This window comes from Cricetulus griseus, chromosome 2, assembly GCF_003668045.3.
Source record: "Cricetulus griseus strain 17A/GY chromosome 2, alternate assembly CriGri-PICRH-1.0, whole genome shotgun sequence".
In the NCBI taxonomy this organism is placed as follows: Eukaryota; Metazoa; Chordata; class Mammalia; order Rodentia; family Cricetidae; genus Cricetulus; species Cricetulus griseus.
Genome location: NC_048595.1, coordinates 294,425,616 through 294,440,953, shown reverse-complemented (window position 1 = coordinate 294,440,953; position 15,338 = coordinate 294,425,616). Strand labels below are relative to the sequence as shown.

The following is a 15,338-nucleotide window of genomic DNA, read 5'->3' as shown; positions in this document are numbered from 1 at the left end:
AAGCTGGATATGTAGCGGGGCATAGGCACAGACCTCCAAGAGCAACGACGAGTGCGGGCTAGAGGAGCCCGGTGGGAGGGGCGGGTCGGGTCGGAAGTGGACCTGTCCCGGCGGCCATTTTGCTGTGAGACAGCAGGAGCGCGGTGTGATGCTCTCCACGGCTGCTTTCGGGAACCCCGAGCGGGAGCTGGGCATGGGGCCTCACGGCTCCGCCGTCCCTGTGCAGATGCGTTTCTCGCCGTATGCCTTCAACGGAGGGTAAAAGCTGGGCTCACCTGGGGCGGGCGGGCGGCTGTGGGGATGCAGCCTGTCGGGGCGCTCCGCAGCCCGGCTCCCGGAGCCCTGCACGGACGCCTTCGGGATCGCATGCTTCCCGCATTCCTCAGGGCAGGCGCCCACCCTAGCCCTCTGCTCCTAACACTGTCGTCTCTTGGGGCTTGAACACGTCCCCACAGCCAACGGGCGAGGGGGGCCCTGTCCTCAGCACTGATTTGTCCTGGTGGCTTTGTAGATCACTGTTTTGTTTTTTTTTTCTCTTAATGCTCGTTTGGTTTAAGTTCAGGGATGAAATAGGGGTTGTTTTGTTCTACTCTGCGACTTGGCCTGCTGGGCAGGTTCTGCTGAGCTGTGTCCCCGGCCTTAGACGGTTGACTATGTGTGAGTGTGTGTGTGTGTGTGTGCGCGCGTGTTCTGCTGAGCTGTGTCCCCGGCCTTAGACGGTTGCGTGTGTGTGTGTGTGTGTGTGTGTGTGTGTGTGTGTGTGTGTGTGTTCGTGTTCTGCTGAGCTGTGTCCCCGGCCTTAGACGGTTGCCTGTGTGTGTGTGTGTGTCGTGTTCTGCTGAGCTGTGTCCCCGGCCTTAGACGGTTGCCCCCCCCCGCTCTCTGTGTGTGTGTGTGTGTGTGTGTGTGTGTGTGTGTGTGTTCGTTCGTGTTCGTGTTCTTACTCTGAAATTGCTTGCGCCTTTAAATTATCCGCTTTGTTCGAAGGGATGTCTTCACCTCGAATTTAGGACCTTTGGCAATATAGGTAGTTTTCATCAATTTTATACCTATAAACAACCAATTATCAAAAAAATGTGGCTTGTTAAGAAAAACATTCAGGCAGTGGTGGTGGCGCATGCCTTTAATCCCAGAGGCAGAGGCAGGTATGGATATCTGTGAGTCGAAGCTAGCCTGGTCTACAGAGTGAGTTCCAGGACAGCCAGGGCTACACAGAGAAACCCTGTCTCGAAAAACAAAACAAAACGAAGAAGAAGAAAGAGGAGGAGACAGAAACGAAAAACAGTTGGGATAATCCCAGCACTCGGGAGGCAAAGGCCAGTCTGGTCTGCAGAGCCAGTTCCAGGGCTATAAGGAGAAACCTGTTTCAAGAAAAAAAGAAAAGAAAAAAGATTAATTATGTCTTTATGGATGCTGAAAATACACTATATAGGCAGTGAAATACTAATTTTAGCCTTGGTTGTGGCTTTTGAAGAACAAATGTGAGTGTGTGCTATGTGGGTTCCTTTCAGTTTCTTGAAATAATATGTTGAAAGAGACTCAAGGTGGTTACATTTTTGTAAGCTGGCTGCAAGCAGTTAAGGGAATATTTCATAGTGTTAGTCCTTGGCTCTTGGCATTTAAACAGCTTTGTCTAAGAGCTTGTTCGAATTAGAACCAGTTTTAAATTCTTAACTTTCGTTTTCCAGTGTTGGTCTTAACTCTGCATGTGAACACTAAGTACTTACATTGTAAGGCTTGTTAATAGTGTTCTGAGTGCAATACTCACTATTTACCTTTTAACCTCCTGTAGTTCCTCTTCATCTGTTACTTTCCAAACAGTTACTTACAGTTCTATTACCCCGCCCCCCTTCCTTTTAGAATTTTTGCAACTAGCCGGACAAGCAGCCTCTGGTTCAAAAGATGGTGTTAATTTCTCTTTGTAGCTTCCAGATTTTGTTACTGAAGACCTTTACATGCCTAATCCCTGGGAACATAATTCCAAAATCCATTTCTGTAACCTTATTTCTCAAAGGCCCCTACATTTTGACTTCTTTGGGAAAACATTTCTAAAGTGCATTTTCTGTTTTCACCGTAACTCATGTTAGTATAAAAACAAGCAGGGTGGTTATTCCCTTTCAGTCACTTCTGCTCCTTAAAAAGTGCCCCTTGTGATTATGTCATCACTCTGCCTATCTTGGGATGTTTTAGCTGTTTTTCCCACAAAACATATTTAGGTAGTTATAAAAACTCAGTTGCATACGTTGCCGATGTGTTTTCCTTTTTCTCCCTCTTCATCCTGCTTCCTATCTCATCACTCTGACTGGAACAGTATTGCTATCCCATTTCATATACTGTATTATTGCCAGAATTGTCTGAAAACCTGTTTCAAATGGAACTTTTCTCATTCTTGATTGTATAAGCTTTGGGACTCCTTGCTAAAATTGTAAAATTTAGCTTGGCACTTGGGATCTTCTACAACAGTTCATCACAGTGTGTATGTTTCTAGTTACACAAAGGATCACCTCAATTAAGTTGCTTGTAATGTCTTTTTACCTTCTGTTGCTGTTCATGGTTTGTGGAATGTCATCCTCTCTGCTTTAGTACAGAACTGGTTTCTGTAAAATACTGGGTAATGTTTCCTGGGTGTTTATTTCCTAGAAGGTTAACTATTGTAGGTACTTTAATGTGAATTATGTAACACAACAGGTACTGTCATTACCATCATGAAGAATTTATCCAAAGTCTTACAGCTATTAAGTGGCATGAATAGGCCTCTCCCTTAAGTAACAGTGCTCAGGTGCTTAGTCATACAGTACAGCCCCACCATATGCCACAGTGATGGTTGTTCACTTACTAGACCAGTCATGCAGCAGTCAAGTGTCAGGTGGACTTTATAGTTGTCAGCTCATTTTATCCTTACAGCACCACAATATGAGATAGTTACTGTTAGTAACTTGCTTGGGAAAACAACATTAGGATCTAGGTTCTCCTTTTATGGTTTTGCTCTGGGGTTCTTTAGTAAGGCATCAGAAACCATATAGCAAGAAAAGGAAAAGCTTGGTTTTTGACTGTGGTACGACAGACTTTTCCCGGGAAGACATTACACACACAAAAACCTGCTCCATGACTGACTGAAGTTTAACTTAGAGAACCAGTGAGTTTTTATTGGGGTTACTATAACAGGAGTATGGGTAAGGAGGTACTTCAAGAAGCAAGGACGACCCAGAATCAACTGTATCATAGAACAGTTGGCCCCAACACAGTTGATAACTTAAAAGCCATGACTGTGGATTTCTGTACTTGTATGTAGCTCACAAGCTGGAAAATCTCTTACAACTTAGCTGGTCAGAGCCTCCTCCCCCAACAGTTTAGACAGAGTCTCACTATGTAACCCTAACTGGCCTAGAACTCATACAGCCTGCCTTTCCCTCTCAGATGCTGGAATTCAATGTGCACAAAGCTGGGGGTTGGGGGCTCCAGGAATCTTACCTCAAGTATTCACCTTATGACTCATGAGTCTCCTACCCCTACAAGGGGTGTTCAAATTCAGAGGAAACTGCTCTAGAATACTGACTGTTCATTTAGACATTGTCTAACAGCTCTCATATAAAGAAATAGAGATAGTCCTTTTCTGAACTCAACAGCGGTGCTTTCTACACACGAGTATTTTTGTTCTTTAATGATGAAGGTATGGTTCAGTGTCTTTCTTATTACCTCTTCCCAAGGATGTACTAGAACAGCATTTATGTCCCATTTTATATTTTGTGTTGCATTTTTGAGAAAAATCAAGGCCTTCAGAAGTTAACTTGCCCTCAGGCTTGTAACTACTTAATGGGGGGGAGTGCCATTAGAATCTAGGTTAGGAGTTTCCCAAGATGATATTTAGCCAGCGATCCTTTCCTCTAGTCTTCTATCTTTCATTTGAATTCTACTCTTACAGCTGGTAGATTTACCCAGGTAGGTTCTGTGGAGCATATTCCTATTTGAAGAGAGTTGGCACCCTGAAGAATTAATGTTGTTTTCTTTCTTCCTTCCTTTCTTTCTCTTTTCGTTTTTATATTCATCAGTACTGTATTGGCAATTGCTGGAGAAGATTTTTCCATTGTTGCTTCAGATACCCGGTTGAGTGAAGGGTTTTCAATTCATACCCGAGACAGCCCCAAATGTTACAAACTGTAAGTAAATCAATCAATCTTTCTTTTTAAGATTTATTTTATGTGTATATTTGTTTTGTCTGTATACCATGTATGTGCAGTGTCCACAGAGGCTAGAAGAGGGAGGGTGTCAGATCCCCTAGAACTGGAGTTATATTATAGTTGGTTATTAGCTGCCATGTGGATACTGTGAATTTAACCCACCCAGGCCCTCTAGAAGAGCAGCCAGTGCTCTTAATCATCCATTGAGCATCTCTCTAGCCCCTAAGTAAATATTTCTAAAGACATATTTCACTGCCTTTGTGGTGGCAGTTGGGAAGGTGCATGGCTAATCACAAAATTGTTAAACTTGAAGTAGAAATGTACCCAACAAGGCTTGGGTTCTTTGCATAGAAGTTTAAGGTGATGTGGAGTAGAAAATAAGGAAGGCAGCCTTGCCATGTTTGAGTCCTAGGCATGTGAAGCAGTGAAGTTTGTCTTGTCTTCCTAGTTCCCAGCTACCCAATTAATTCTATATCGTTGACAGTTCTTCCATAAGGAGATTAGAATTAGACTTTAGTCATGTGTTCAAATATTTTTAGCTTTTTTTTTCTCCTGTAGAAGTAGTCAGGTTTATAAAACTTCCGTGACTCTTGGGCTACATCATGCTGTACCTTTTCCCAACCCTAGATTGTAAAATAGTCACCCTTATTTTCTTCAGCTTATTAATAGTATATCTTTGTCTCACCTAAAATTGATTTGGTGTGAGGAGATAGATGTTGGTATGTAGACTCCCATGCTGCAAAAGGGCTGGCTAGTTGTGAGCCCTGCTTTATCAACTAATTTTCCTGCAATTGGCTTTTTACAGGACAGACAAAACAGTCATTGGCTGCAGTGGTTTTCATGGAGATTGTCTCACTCTGACAAAGATTATTGAAGCAAGATTAAAGGTAGGTGCTTTTGTATATGTCTACCCCCTTGAAACAGTTCATCAGATTCTTCTGAGCCTCAATGACTGCTGAGAGAGAAAGATATCTATCTATCTATCTATCTATCTATCTATCTATCTATCTATCTGTCTATAGGGGGGGAGGGAGGGAGGGAAGGAGAGAGAAGAGCGAGCACTAGCAAGTTACTAGGTGGAGTTAGCAGATTCTAGAAATAAAGTAGCCCCACTACTGGCTGCAGAATTCACACAAATAACAGGAAACTGCAGCACATCAGTGTGTTTAAACCTCTGCCTTGTCAGGGTTGCTTACCTTCTGGCAGCAGCCTGAGGGCTCTGCTGAAACTTCTTCTTCTGAAGTGTATCAAGTCTGACGGTGGCAGAAGATAGCTCAGGCAACCTGTAGACAAGAACACGATTTGGAAGTGTCTGCTGACCTTTCCTTCACACCTTTCCACACTAGTAGACAACACAAAAGGGAGAAGTAGTCAGTCCCTGGAGCATTGATGAAGGGCGGCAGCCCATCATCTGACAGGTTTCAGTGATAATCACCAAGGGATGATGTGATAGGAACAGGTTAGCCGGGGTAACCACAGTCTCTGTTGCCCCACTTGGGTCATTTGAGATACATCACAGTCAGGAAACATTGATGTAACTTACATTTGCTGTGTGGCTGTGTAGACATTATTTTACTATATGTTTTAGAAATCTAGTATAATCTAGTATTGAAAGCTTCAGAAATTTATATTAGCAGATACATGCTTTCTAATTCATATTTTATGATAACTTATCTTAGAAATTCACTGGTATTTATCTGCTTTTTGTTATATTGCTTATTTGTAATTGTTCAGTGTTTTGACCTTGGTTTACTTTAGAATGCTTGCTATGAGACTAACAAAAATTGGTGAACTCAGCCAGGCATGGCAGCACATGCCTTTCATCCCAGCACTTTAGAGACAGAGACACATGGATCTCTGAGTTTGAGGCCAGCCTGGTTCTGGAACAGCCAAGGCTGTTATAAAGAGAAACCATATGGAAAACAACAACAAAAATTGTGAACTTAAATCCATTTTATGTTTATAATTTTTGTGGATGATTTAAAGTTTATAAGGATTTAGTATATCAGGATTATGAAATTCCTGTATTAGCACCCTAAGGTTTTTTTTAACTATTTATTTATTTGTGTGTATGGCTGTTTGGTCTACACATACATATGTACACCATGAGCATGCCTGGTACTCAAGGAGGTAAAAAATGGTGTCAGATCCCTCGGAACCGTCCGTAAACAGTTCTTAAGCTGCCAAGTAGGTGCTGGGACACCAACCCAGGTCTTTGCAAGAGCAGCAAGTGCTGTTAACTCTTCTGAGTCATCTATCCAGTCCCTATGGTCATGTTTTTGATACTGTTTTCCTTGAGGTAGACACTTTGAGAAACAAGACTGCTGTCCTTCGACAACATAATGATAACCACCTCAAACACATGTAACAAAGTATCATTTTATGTTAGTGATATTGTGTTACTTGGTCATGAAAGAAAGAAGCTTTTGTGTTTGACTAAGGAATACCTATACTATGTACTGGTTGTCACTGAAGTTTGACAGGTTCTGACTCTTACTTTGCTGTTTTTGTTTTTTGATTTTCCAAACCATGAAGATGTACAAGCATTCCAATAACAAGGCCATGACAACCGGGGCGATTGCTGCAATGCTCTCTACCATCCTGTACTCACGGCGTTTCTTCCCTTACTATGTTTACAATATCATCGGTGGACTTGATGAAGAAGGTAGCACCTTGCTTTTTGGAGAATGCAAAAGTTTTATTTCATAAATGTGTATGCTTCTGCCTGGAGTTGAGCCATCTAGTCCAGCTATGTGGTGTTGGAAACCAAACTTAGAGCAGCAAGTGATGAGCTGTGCCTGTAACCAGGACTCCTTCCTTATTTTGTCCAACTGTTTGTACCTTTGAACATACCCATTATTTTGAATTTTCTGTTTGGGATTTCTTCTAATGTACTCAGACTAGATGTGACTGCTGTAGGGTTAATAGTTCTTTGGAGTTGTGTTGGTTTTTCTAGTTTCTTGTTGCTGCATTGACTTGCATGTCCGGTATGTTTTGGTGATTTTTGTTTGTTTGTTTGTTTGTTTGTTTATCCACTATATTTTATCAGTTGAAATAGTTGCAATGTTTAGGTGGGGCTTGGGTTTGGTAGTTTATAATTTAGAAAACAGTTCCTTCCAGGAGCTCTGGGTTCCTCATGTAAGCTCCATCTCATTCCAGAGTAGGATATTAATTGGGAGAGAAACCACAGCTACTTGATAGTTGCCCTACCTGCCAGTTAATAATGGTGTCCTTTTAGACTTCAATAACTGTTGTAGGATAAATAACCAAGGGTAGAAGACAGCATATTTGTTGGATTTTAGTTAAGATTAGGAGTGGGCTGGAATTAGAGTAGGTAAGGATAAGGACTAAGTATTAGGTCAACTTTGAAAAGAAAAAAATGGGTGAACTAGCTAGGAGGGGAAAGCAAGATACTGTTAAAGTCTACAGAGTTTAGAGAGATTGTCTAAGTTATGGGAATTTATGATTAAATAAAAAGAGAAGGGGCTGGAGAGATGGCTCAGAGGTTAAGAGCACCAGCTGCTCTTCCAGAGGTCCTGAGTTCAATTCCCAGCAACCACATGGTGGCTTACAACCATCCATTATGAAATCTGGTGCCCTCTTCTGGTGTGCGGATATACACCAGAATAAGCAGAATGTTGTATACATAATGAATAAATAAAATCTTTAAAAGAAAAAAAAAGAGAGAGAGAGAAAATATCCAGGATGAGAAGATGTAGGAGTAAAGGGGAAGGGTATATGAGTTGTGACTAAAGACTAAAAAATTGCCTTTGTAAACTGGGCTACCAAAACCAAGTCTTAAAACCTAACTTACAGCCAGCCAGCCAGTGGTGTAACAAACCTTTATCCGAGTACTTGGGAGGCAGAGACAGGCGATCTCTGAGTTCAAGACCAGCCTGGTCTACAGAAGGAGTTCCAGGACCACCAGGGCTACACAGAGAAACTCTGTATTGAAATACCAACAAAACAAAACAAAACAAAAAACCTAACAGGTACAAACAAAAGCAAAACCATTGTGAAGCATATACTAGGTTAGAAATTAAATAATAGGAAAAAAGATAAAATTATACTTGCCACATCTCTGCTGAGCTGAAAGGTGAAATCCTTAAATCCCTCTGGTTCCCCATGGTGCTATGCGGTGGGAGGGAGAGTGGAGAAGTTGTTCCCTATGGCCTCTGTTCTGAGGACCTCTGGGGCTAGTGAAGCTGGAGGCCTGCTTCTCTGGTTGTCTCTGGTTTCACCAGGATCTTGTCCCCAGGATTACCATTTGTTTAAGTCAGCCCTTGTGAATGATCATGATTTGTTGTGGTTTGGGGGGTTTGTTGCTTTTTGAGGTGGTCTCTCTCAGTCTGTAGCTCAGGTTGGCATTAAGTTTGCTGTTATCCTCCTACCTTAGCTTCTCAACTAACTAGCTCCCTGGTTGTTTTTTAAAAGACTTCTAGGGGCTGGAGAGATGGCTTAGCAGTTAAGAGCACTTGCTGTTCTTTCAGAAGATCCAGGTTCAGTTCTTAACACCCATATGACACCTCACAAGGGTCTGTAACATCAGTTCCAAGGGAAACCTGTGCCCTCTTGTGGCCTCTTTGGGCATGCACACATGTCATGTACTTCCAGATATACAGGCAAATCATTCATATTTTTTAAAGACCTTTTCTAAAATTGTAGTGATGTGTTCTTTGATACAAACTCAAGCAGCACATAAGCATATGGTACCTTTTAGTTTTCCTCAAAGGTAGCCAGCTACAGGTAACGTTGTACATGCAAGGAACACTCGAATGTTAACTAGGGATGACCCCTTTCTGTGAAAGTCAGGACAGCTTTTCAGAGTTGTTTCTTTCCTACCACCAAGTAGGGTCTGGGGCTCAAATTCAAGTCAAGCTTTGCAGAAAGTGCCATTACCCCCTGATCTATCTTTTTGGTCCTAACCCCAGTCTCACCAACATGTTAGCTCATTGTAAACACTCTGAGGAGGTTGAGTACATTAACCTGTTCAATAACTAAACCAGCCGCCTGACCAGACAAGTTACAACAGGTGGAGCAGACTAGCTGTAAGAGTTGCTTTCTTTAATTCCTCCCCCTCCCCCACAGGGTTTCTTTGTGTAACAGCTCTGACTCTCCTGGAACTCACTCTGTAGACCAGGCTGGCCTCAAACTCACAAAGATCCATCTGCCTTTGCCTGGCTTTTTTTTTTTCTTTCTTTAGTTTTTAAGCAATGCTGTTCTGTTGTGAGTGAATGCTACCTTTTTAATAACTTGTAATTTTTGGCTATTTTGAATATTGCAAAAAACTACATTATGTTAGAAACAAACAATGAATAATTTCAGTGTTTCAGAAAGAAACACAGGTCAAGGTATCTTACCAAGGCAATTCTATTTGCAAAAGATACACCAGAACCCAAACCAGGCTAGCAACACAGCAGAGCCAGCGTGGCTCTGGCTTTCATCCCTTGTGACTGCCCTTGTCCCATTGGTGGGAACTCAGTCTCACTCTCTAACACAGTTTGCTAGTGGGTGTGAATGTGACAATTCAGGGAAAATGTTCTTATCAGGCTGCCTGTTTCTTACACATATGAAGAAACATATATTTGCAAATTTTTTTAGGATAAATCTTGTTCTGCACATGAAATTATTCTTGTGTCATGGGCTTCTTTGCATTGGACAGATACTGATGCAAATTGCTTTTCCAAAAGATGTAATTTGATTTCAGTGGCGTCTGCAAGGGTCACTGGTTTCTTGTATGCAGAAGTTCCTGTTTTATAAGGTGCTTCCAAGTAACCACTTAGAGGCTTAATATTAATTATAAATATTTGTTCAATAGCTCAGGTGTTGAATGTGTTTCTCTTGGAGGGGGGTTGCTTGGGCTGGAGAGCTGTTTTAGCATTTAGAATACACACATTGGCCAGCTTAGAGTTGCTTGTGACCCTAGCCCCAAGGAAACTCTTGGCTTCCACACACACTTAACATATGATATGAACATTCACTCAGATACATAAATTAAAAATAATTTCTTTTTTTTTAAAGTTATTCCTTATCATTCCAGTAATTTAAAGCAAGCTGTAACATTTTGGGAAAAATAAAGCTCTTACTGGTAACATTTTATGCTTTGCTGAAACCCCTTTGTTTATTAAATATTAAATAAATGTTATCATTAAATTGGGTTTTCTGCTGGTGATGGATTTACTATCCTCCTGCTTTATCCTAAAACATGGTGTCTTACTGTTTCTATTACTTCAGTGAAAAAAGCAAGTTGGTAGGAAAGGGTTTATTTAGTTTAAAACTTCATTATTGAAGGAAGTCAGGACAGAACTCAAACAGAGCAGGAACCTGGAGGCAAGAGCTGATACAGAGACATGGAGGTGTGCTGCTTACTAGCTTATTCACCATAACTTGCTCATCCTGTTTTCTTAAACAACCCAGGACCACCAGCCCAGGGATGGCACTACCCACAGTGGGCTGCACCCTCTTGCATCAGTCACTTATTAAGAAAATGCCCTACAGACTTGCCTGTAGCCCAGTCTTATGGAAGGTGTTTTCTCATTGAGTTTCCCTCCTCTCTTGACTCTAGCTTGTGTCAAGTTGATAAAACTAGCCAGTACACATGGTTTTACAGTGTATTGTTAAAGAGTATGTTTACTTGATAATTAAAAGGATATACACAATAAATTTTAGATATTTTTATTTACATTTAGCTCTAAGAAAAATTTAAATTATTGGGTCTATACTGAAACTACACAAGCTTATTTGTTAGAAATAGTAAGAAGATTTTGATCATTACCCAATGTGTCTGAGTGGCCTGCTTGTCCAGGGCCATCAGATGGTTGCTAGTGACATTATTTCTAGGCAAGTTGGCCACAGTGTTGGGACATCAAGATGTGAACCTCTTATCTCTGACCCCATCCATTCCACAAAGAATAGTCTGCTGGGGTCCACTGCACAACAGTAAACATATTCTGACCTTTGCCAAAAATGTAGCCAAGTTGATAGCATCTTGTGTCGTGTTTTGACTACGTCTCACACTGTTGTGTGTACTGTTTCTTCTTTAAGGAAAGGGAGCTGTGTATAGCTTTGATCCAGTGGGCTCCTACCAGAGAGACTCCTTCAAGGCTGGAGGCTCGGCAAGTGCCATGCTACAGCCTCTGCTTGACAACCAGGTAATACGCTGTTTCTCTGCCTCTGGCTTCGAAGGCAGCTATGGTAGACTCCAGGTTTTTCATTGTCCTGACAATGCTGCTAAGGTCTTCTTGGCTGGTTTCCCCCACAAACCATTTTTTTTTTTTCCCTCTGTTTTGCTAGTGCCCTGTCATCTTCACCTGCCCCATGGCTTTGTAGACTCTTTCTGTGCAGTCATGTCATGTCTTGGGTTTTTTCCATGCTGTCTTTACCTGACATCACATAAATGCCTCCTTTATTACCCTTATATTTTCTGGACTGTAATCTATCTCCCACCTATACTTTTAGCTTTATACCGCCTCGATCCAGACCTGCTTTTATTAGGTTATCTTATAATTCTTTCATCCTCTAACCTAATTATCTAATTCATACTGCTCATGACTCCTGTACCTTGCCCTGTGCTGTTTGTCTATCTCACCTATACCACACCCAGCCTGTGCTTTTTCCTGAAATAATGCCTCCTATCTGATCCCACACTTTAGTCAGGAATATTTGATGCTATTCAATTTCAGTGCCTTCTTGTTTTGTTTCTACTGCCATTATAAAATACCATGACTAAAAGCAACTTGGTGAGGAAAGGGTTTATTTCAGCTTTACAACTTGTGCTCTATAATGGAAGGAAGTTGGGGCAAGAACCTGGAGGCAAGAACTGAAGCAAAGGCTATGGAGGAATGTTGCTTACTGGATTGTTCCCCATGGCTTGTTCAACCAGTTTATACAGCCTGGGACTACCAGCCCACAGTGGGCTGGGTCCTCCCACATCAATCATTAATCTAGAAAATGTCCCACAGACTTGCCTATAGGCCAGACTGATAGGGGCACCTTCTCAGCTGAGGTCATCCCTTCCCAGATACCCTGCCCAAGTTCTTCTGATGAAACTACCTGTTACCAAACTCATTAATGGTCATCTGGGACTGTCATAGCTCCCTTCCCCCTTATTCTGACTTTTTTTTTTTTTAAAACAGTGTTTATGTCTACCTGAATATGTTTGTGATTTTGAGAAGTTGGGAGCTTTGCCATAATTGAGTTGTGTTTAAGCTGGGACTAGAATATCCTTAGTCTGAACTCATGCTAATGTGACCTGATACATTCAGTATAGATCCTGGGACATGGGATCATCTTGTGTGTTTTGGGTTCACAAGATGCTTTATATGAGTTTTTGTCTTCCCAGGTTGGTTTCAAAAATATGCAGAATGTGGAGCATGTTCCCCTGTCTTTGGACAGAGCCATGAGGCTGGTGAAAGATGTCTTTATTTCTGCAGCTGAGAGGGACGTGTACACTGGCGATGCCCTCAGGATCTGCATCGTGACCAAAGAGGGTATCAGGGAGGAGACTGTTCCCCTGCGGAAAGACTGATTGTGGGCCATACATTAGAGCTGTGGCACAAGTTTGTTTTTTATTAAAAAGAAATATAAAGTACTCATTTTCGTACAGTGCTTCTTCTCTAAGCATAAAAAATTGGGAAGAATTTCTTCCTTTGTGACTGAAGAGATGGTTCATCTGTTAAGAAAGTATGGCTCTTCCAAACACCCACGTGTAACTCTAGTTCCAGGGGATGCAGTGCCCTCTGTCCTTAACAGGCACATGCACATAAATATATGTAATGAAAGATAAAATCTTTAATAAAAGAATTTTTCTTCATCTGGGCATGTTTACTTATTTTTTAAGATTGACATTATATGTATGTGCTTATGTGAATAGGTGCCACATGTGTGCAGGTACCTGTGGAAGCCAGAAGTGGGTGTCAGTTCCTCTGGAGCTGGAGTTAGAGATGTGTTGTAGGATGATCTTTCTGTATGCTGTGAATAAGTATTCCTCTCACTGGTTAATAATAAAAACTGTTTGGCCAGTAGCTAGGCAGGATAAAGTTAGGTGGAACAATCAAACTGAGAACTCAGATGAGGAGGGGCAGAGTAGGAGTGATGCCAGCCAGCCTCCCTAGAAACAAGATGTCAGCAGACTTGCAAAAGCCATGCCACGTGGCAATATATAGATAAATAAAAATGTGTTAATTTAAATGTAAGAGCTAGTTGGTAATAAGCCTAAACTATAGGCCAAGAAGTTTGTAATTAATATTAAGCCTCTGAGTGATTATTTAGAGGCTGCTGTGGGATGGGGTGGGACAGAAAAACCTCTGTTCACAAGGTGATCATGGGCTGTCAGATGATGCCATCCAAACTTGGGTCATCTGGAAAAGCCATACACTCCATGACCGAGCCATCTCAGTTCTAAAGAATGAAGAAAATTAGATGAGGGAGATAGTGTTTTGGTTTGTTTTTCAATAGTGGGTCTCTCTCTAGCCTTGTGGCCTTGGCTGCCCTAGAACTCGCTCTATAGACAAGGCTGGCTTCCAACTCATCTGCCTCTGCCTCCCAAGTGTTGGGATTAAAGGGGTGTGCCACCACTGCCTGGCTTAAGAATTTTCTTGACAATTAAAATTGTATCTCTGTGTGTTGGCATAAGTGGGAAGGACAGAAGACAACTTGCAGACATCGATTCTCTCCTTCCACCTGGTGGGGATCAAACCTGGGCTTCCAGGCTTGGCAGCAAGCACCTTCTGAGCAGTCTTTATGTCTGTATGGAGATAACTCTGTCTCCTCCCTTATAAATTATTGCAGTTGTATAAAGCAGGGACTTGGATGAGAGACACACCTACGACATCAGAGTTACCTACAATAATATAGTTCTTCCCACATTTCCTGATCCACGGTGTAGTCCCTACCAGCCACCATGAAGTAATGTTCGGTCTTTCTACCTTAAGTCCCAACTCAGAAAGGTATAATTACCCTTTTTCTTTTTATTTCAGATTGTGCCCAGAGCTTAAGAACTTTTAAAATCCCTGATGCTTTGAGCTTCCTTATTCTCTAACCCCGACCCTTGTCCCGTCGAAACCCCCCATCCCCCCATTGCTGGCTTATTTTCTCTATTCTCATGCTCTGGGCAGCTGTGGTATTTATAGTTTGCCTGTCCTTATATTTTTATTTAAATTCTACTAGATGGTCCTCAATCTTAAATAAAAAAAGAGACAGGGTTTCCTCTCTCTTGCCCTGGCTGGCCTGGAACTCAAGTTTGTGGACCAGGCTGGCCTCAAATCCATCTGCATCTGCTTCCCAAATGTTGGGATTAAAGGTGTGAGCCACCACCACCACCCAGCCAATAACCAACTTTTTAAAGTTAGGATGTTGGGCTGGAGCAATGACTCAGCAGTTAAGAACACTATCTGCTGTTCCAGAAGACTCAAGTTCAGTTCGCAGCATCCACATGGCAACTCTTGACCATCTCTAACTCTAGGATCTGTGGGCCACAGGCATGCATGTGGTATGTGAACACAAATACAGGCAAAACACCCACAGACAATAAAAGTTTATTTTAAAAAAATAGGTTCTTTGGGGAGGGAGAAGGGATTGACATGTGAAGCAAGCTTGTTCCTAATTTGAACTAAAAAAATTTTTTTTTTATAAAGCCAAAAAAAAAATGGGTTCTTTAATTTGTGTACTCACACATGTTCTCACATACCATGGTGCAGATGTAGAGGTCAAAGGACAATGAATCAGTTCTTCCATTATGTGGACCTTGGGGATGGGACTTGGGTAGTGTGTAGCAATTTCTTTTCTCACTGAGACATTTTATCCTGCAGGTAAGTGCTTTAAGACAGAAGGTAAACAAGTCAAAATACAGGAAGTCCCTGAAACTGACCAGATTCTCTAGGTTCCTCCCTCCAAGATTAAACAATACAGACTGTGGAGAGTTAATCTCAGATAAACCAAGATGCAAAGGATACTTCTGAGGCTAAACCAGTTGCTTGGAAGAAGAAATCAGATCTTCCTAGAAGAGGTTTAGACCAACTGAGGCACGTGGAAAGGACACTGTCCAACCTGTTGAGCTGCCTGCAGGCTGTGCATCGTGTTCCAGGTTTTGTGAGCTGCCATCCGTGCTAGGGTGGGCTTTGGTGATGCAGCTGTCTTTGAGTCATTCCTGCCCCTATAAGT

General features: G+C 41.9%; 1 protein-coding gene across 1 annotated transcript; it reads left to right on the top strand.

Moving 5' to 3' along the window:
* Positions 1-97: 97 nt before the first annotated feature.
* Positions 98-12,991, top strand: Psmb1 (proteasome 20S subunit beta 1). The gene is made up of 6 exons (XM_027401197.2): positions 98-258; positions 4,050-4,157; positions 4,984-5,065; positions 6,714-6,843; positions 11,223-11,329; positions 12,520-12,991. Exons 1-6 carry the CDS (start codon positions 149-151, stop codon positions 12,703-12,705), a joined length of 723 nt encoding a protein of 240 aa, XP_027256998.1. The 5' UTR covers positions 98-148; the 3' UTR covers positions 12,706-12,991.
* Positions 12,992-15,338: the final 2,347 nt, after the last annotated feature.

Coding starts and splice junctions, on each gene's coding strand:
- Psmb1 (XM_027401197.2), top strand. CDS start 149: ATGCTCTCCACGGCTGCTTTCGGGAACCCCGAGCGGGAGCTGGGCATG. Junction 259..4,049: donor CCGTATGCCTTCAACGGAGG/GTAAAAGCTGGG, acceptor TATATTCATCAG/TACTGTATTGGCAATTGCTG. Junction 11,330..12,519: donor AGCCTCTGCTTGACAACCAG/GTAATACGCTGT, acceptor TTGTCTTCCCAG/GTTGGTTTCAAAAATATGCA.